This window comes from Otolemur garnettii, unplaced genomic scaffold (assembly GCF_000181295.1).
Source record: "Otolemur garnettii isolate 467f Iridium unplaced genomic scaffold, OtoGar3 scaffold00104, whole genome shotgun sequence".
In the NCBI taxonomy this organism is placed as follows: domain Eukaryota; kingdom Metazoa; phylum Chordata; class Mammalia; order Primates; family Galagidae; genus Otolemur; species Otolemur garnettii.
Window position 1 is genome coordinate 6314305 of NW_003852499.1, and position 5007 is coordinate 6319311.

A 5007-nucleotide genomic window follows, 5' to 3' on the forward strand; every position below is an offset into this window, starting at 1 on the left:
GTTGCTGAGACTTTAAATGAGACAGTGAGGGAATTAGTTCAAAGCTCTAAACTGTTTCTATCAGTGATCAGATCACCTACAAGGCTCTCCTGAACATGATCACTCCCTCAAATTCTTGGAAAGACAAATTTGTATGAAAAGACACAGAAATTGAGAAAGGAAAGAAGGGAAAGATTTCTAAGTTATAAAACCTTTTATTTCTATAAAATACCTTAAAATAATTAAAAAATTCATACGTGAAATGTGGACATTTGTCCACATCTCACCTCTAGGGAAAAGGCAAGGGGCAGGCAGGACTTTTCCACTGATAGAAGGAATTAGCACAAAGCCTGAGGGAATTAATGGCAGCTGTGGTTCAAATAACCGTGTCTCTGGGTTCACTGTTCACTCCCCCAGGACGAGCTAGGTAGGGAGGGCTGTATTTGATAGGAGATGGTACAGAAACCCAGGCAAGAGGAAGTATTGAGGACCCCTTGGGTGGGGAACGGGTGAACCAGGTCAAAAGCTGCATTTCTTTATCTAGAATGTTCTCTAGAGGGCAGTGATGATCATGAGAGTCCGTCTAAGGCACACTACAGGTGCTGGCTGACTTTTGTAGACCCAGAATTATCATTGTAATACAGAAGGGATAAACTGGCATTCTTTCATTCTGGGTTGTTGTTTTTTTTTCCCCTCAACAAACCTTCACTGGACTTTTGCCAAATCATCAGAAATCATGACCCTTAAGAGAGCAGCTCAGGAGAGTTCCAAGGACTAACAAAGGCTTTTCCTCTTCCATAAGCAAGGTGAATTTATTCTGAATCTTTTCTTTATCTTAGGAGGTATGTAAGACGGGGGGCAAGAAAGAATAGCCTCTTATCAGATCCCCCCCCAAAAGAGGAGAGGAACGTGAGAAATAATTTTTAAAATGGAGCAGCAAAAAGTAGGAGCTGCTGCGAAAAGCAGTCACTAGGTCTGCTGCCGCCTTCCTCTGCCAGAGGCCGGGGACAAGGACGTGAAGAGCAGGGACTCAGACGTATCTGTTACTCAGGAACGAACAGGAAGTCGCTCTAGAACTGTGATTTTCAACTTTTTTTTTAATCTCAGTGTACTTGAACCTATAAAACTTACACAGCGCACTTAAATTATGTTGGCCAAAAAAAAAAAAAAAGAATGAAAAAAATATACTTACTGTGCTTTGAACTTAAATTTTCGTGGCACATCTAAGATCCGCTCATGGCACACCAGTTGAAAATCACTGCTCTAGAGAAAGCCAATAAATAGACAAGAAGAGCCGTTTGCCATCACCGGGCAAAATACAATTAGCCAAATTGCTTTGGGTTAATGTCCAACAGGTGGGGAAATTAAGCGCTAATCACGGCTTCAGCGTCACACTTCTTCTCCCCGCTGTGTGGGGCACAGACCTCACTACCTAAGCCACAGATCCTAGCAGCTCAGAAGTGAACCTGGGCTTCATTAGTGCTTAAATGTCCCCAGCCAATAGGAGTGAGAATTAAAAGTTTAAAAGTGTTAACACTGGAAGGAAAATTTATTATAAACGACAAAAATTTGAGATTAACTCACCAGTTTGCTCTTAACCTATGCAACGCATCAGCTTGAATACAGGATGATTCACTGCCAAAGCCCATGAAGAAAAAAACTCCCCTGACTCCTGCCCCCCTCACCTCCAGCTGCATTAATCAAGGTCACCCAAACCCTTAGAACACCACTCCCTAAATGGGGTACTAAGACTCAGAATGTAAAGATAGGTTGCACAATAAAACTGAAAAAGACAAATACGCTCAGATCTTTTCTTGACCAACTTTTAAGTAATAAAAGCTTTAGGGAGAAGATTTTATTTTAAAAAATAAATTTCAAAGAGAAAGCACATTGAAAACATCAGGTTTTAGTGATCAGGGTAGGTACTTTTATCATGAACTTCATGATCTAAAAAGTCATTTGCTACATTTCCTAGGATAAATCTGAGACGACTCTTTTATCAAGCATGTGTGCCCTGCACAGTGACGCTTGGAAGGTCATAGTTCCACGCCTCCTTTAAAAGTGTGCCCAGCCTCATGCCTGTAATCCTAGCACTCTGGGAGGCTGATGCAAGTGGATCACTTGAGCTCAGGAGTTTAAGACCTGCCTGAGCATGAGTTTCTACTAAAAAAATAAAAAAACTAGCTGGGCATCATGGTGGGTGCCTGTAGTCCCAGTTACTCAGGAGGCTGAGGCAAGAAGATGGCTTGAGCCCAAGAGTTTGAGGTTGCTGTGAGCTGTGATAATGCCACAGCACTCTACCCAGGGTGACAGAGTGAGACTCTGTCTCAAAAAAGAAATGTGACCAGCCAGAAGAAAGAAAGTGCTGCTGATCCTCAGCTAGCAGACAACTGATGAGGATCATTCTGATTCATCACTCAGGCATCTGGGCTGTGAAGAGTTTAGGTAAGGACGCCTCGATTCCTGAACTCTAAAAGCCAAACTAGAATCTCAAGGTAACCTGTCTTGAAATTCAAGCTCCTTTTCCCTCCACTTTTTATTTCAATGATATATGGGAGACTTTCTACATATTCAATAGGAGTTATGATCCAATTGGTTCTGTGAGCCTAAGTATGAAAATCCTTACCTCCTGGCAAGAGACCCACAGAACTGGTCAGCAGTTAAGACTGAGGTCAGACACTGGAAAAACTACACTAGTCCAGAGTTGTAGTGACCATCCAACAACAGAGATGCTGCTGAAAAGTAGCCACAGCTAAGTGGGTGACTGCTGAAAGAAAGGGCTGGAAGAGACCTCAGTAGGCCATTAGGCCATCCTCCTGGCTGAATGGGACAAATGCCTCTCTCTGGCCAGTTACTTGCAATTGTACTCACAGGGAGGGGACCCTAGGTGTCTTTTATATTTATTTTTTAGAGATTCCTAAAGGCAGCATCTTTATGAGAAGGAGCTGGGAGCTTCAAGGACTTGACAGGTTGGAGCCCAAGTCCAGAGCGAGCCCTCTCCTGGGGGATGTCAGCAGGAACCTGGGGGGAGGAGGACAGAGCAGTCCCTGAGAGGCAGCTGTGGCGTGCAGGGCAAGCACCCTCACACTCCAGGATGGGGGTGGCTGCAGCACACAGCCTGTTCAGCAGGAAGATGACATTTCAAGGGGTGAAGAGCCAACAAGGCCCACAGCTAGGCCCATTTGCCTAGGAGTTTCTATCCCAAATTTTCCTAAATTAACCCGCCACCCCCTCAGAAGCAGTGGCCTTCAACAGGGCATGTTTTATCGCAGGGGACATTTGGCAATGTCTGGAGACATTTTTGGTTGTCATCACTGGGAGGGTGGGTAGAGGCCAGGGATGTTGCTGAACATCCTACGATACACAGGACAGCCTCCTACAGCAAAGAAGGATGCAAACGTCACTAACGTGAGGCTGAGAAACCCTGCTCTGGGGCAGGACTTTACTCATAAGATTGTGAATCTAGTGTGAGCCGCAGCCCCTGGAATCTACACTCAGATAACTGTGAACACCCTCTACCTCAAGCCCTACTGTGTGGACCAAGCCACTGCCTTGTTGAGCGGAAGCCCCCAGTTATCCCAGAATGTTCCACAAACGTCCAAACAGCTGCTAGGGGTTCAGATGCCAGCCAGTACAAACAAAACCTTAGATCCTTTCATCTTCTTCCTCTCTGAAAAATCTATTTCTTTCTCAGAGCCAGGGCCACCCCGACTGCCACCGCCAGGAGGGCGACGGCAGCAGCCCCTCCAAACAGGAGTATAGACTTGCCCTCAGACAAGGGCAAGGGCTTCGCTCTCCCAGCGGGGGAGGACTCCTCCGTAAGACGCTCTCCCTCTACATCTGTCTCCTGGCTCAGCAGCGTTTCCGGGTAAAGACGCTCTCTCTCTACATTTGTCTCCTCGCTCAGCAGTGTTTCTGGGGGTTCCAGTGTGGGGATCTCCTCCTCCTCCACTTCACCAGCTTCAAGGGTCGCTGCTTTTACCTCTTCTTCATCAAGTTCCACAAACAAAGACGTAGCAGGGCTGGCTTTCTCGGCTGCAATCACCTCTGCGTGGGGCTCCCCTGCCTCCAGCAAAGACGTGGCAGTGATATGTGGAAGCAGGGGTGCTGGGGCTTCAGGGAACGCCTCCTGCAGCTCCCCGGCAGCCGCAGCAGCCTCTTCCACGCCCTCAGGAACTTCTTCTTTCTCCACATGCACTATGTCAGAATTGGAAGAGTTGTTCTCACTCTTCTCTCCAGCTCCGTTGCTATCCAAGCTTTTGACTTCCTCAGGATCCATCGCGATCTGTTGCCAGGATTCGGGACCTAGAGACACTGGCAAGCTTTCTGTGTGCCAACTCTGGCTGGCCGACAGTGAGACAGGTAAGCTCTCTGACTGCCAGGAGGTCGTCACAGTTGGAGACTCTGGAGGACTGACTTGTCCAGAGTTGTCACTGGGCAGGATGTAAATGTCATTGCTGTCCTCTGCAGTGACTCCAGGGCACTCCTCCTCCTCTGAGTCAAGGTTAAAGACGGCGCCCTAGAAAAGGAGGAAGAGAGTCTATTAATATAAAGAAAGGCAAATATTTAAAAAATAAATGTCCATCTGGAAAAATTTTTTCCTAAATGGAAGTCCCAGGAATAAATACATTGTTTCAACCTACATAGTTTCTGAATTGAAGGCATTTATTTGTAGGCCAGTGCAGAGGAAGAATTTTTGACAGTCCTCTGACCAGTTCTCCTGAAACTACAAAATCCAAAAGTTAATTTATATTCAGTATAATTTATACATAGGTTGCACATCCTTAACCTGAAAACCTAAAATCTGAAATGCTCCAAAATCCAAAACTTTTTGAGTGCTGACAGGACACTACAAGTGGAAAATTCTATATCTGACCTCATGGGATAGGCTGCAATCAAAATGCAGCCAAAATGGTTTCAAGCAGACAGTTATTAAACATGTTATATACAAGGAATATATGAAACATGAATGAACTTTGTGTTTAGACTGGGGTCCCTTCCCAAGACTTCCTGTTATGTATGTGTAAA

The 5007-nt window shown here is 45.6% G+C and overlaps 1 protein-coding gene across 1 annotated transcript; it reads right to left on the reverse strand.

Annotated features, from left to right (window-relative positions):
- Positions 1 to 3388: 3388 nt before the first annotated feature.
- Positions 3389 to 4496, reverse strand: LOC100960615 (bcl-2-like protein 13). The gene has a single exon (XM_023517111.1). The coding sequence runs from the start codon at positions 4256 to 4258 to the stop codon at positions 3659 to 3661; it is 600 nt and encodes a 199-aa protein (XP_023372879.1). The 5' UTR covers positions 4259 to 4496; the 3' UTR covers positions 3389 to 3658.
- Positions 4497 to 5007: the final 511 nt, after the last annotated feature.

Excerpts from the sequence above, each read along its gene's own strand:
- LOC100960615 (XM_023517111.1), bottom strand. The coding sequence starts at position 4,258 with ATGGATCCTGAGGAAGTCAAAAGCTTGGATAGCAACGGAGCTGGAGAG.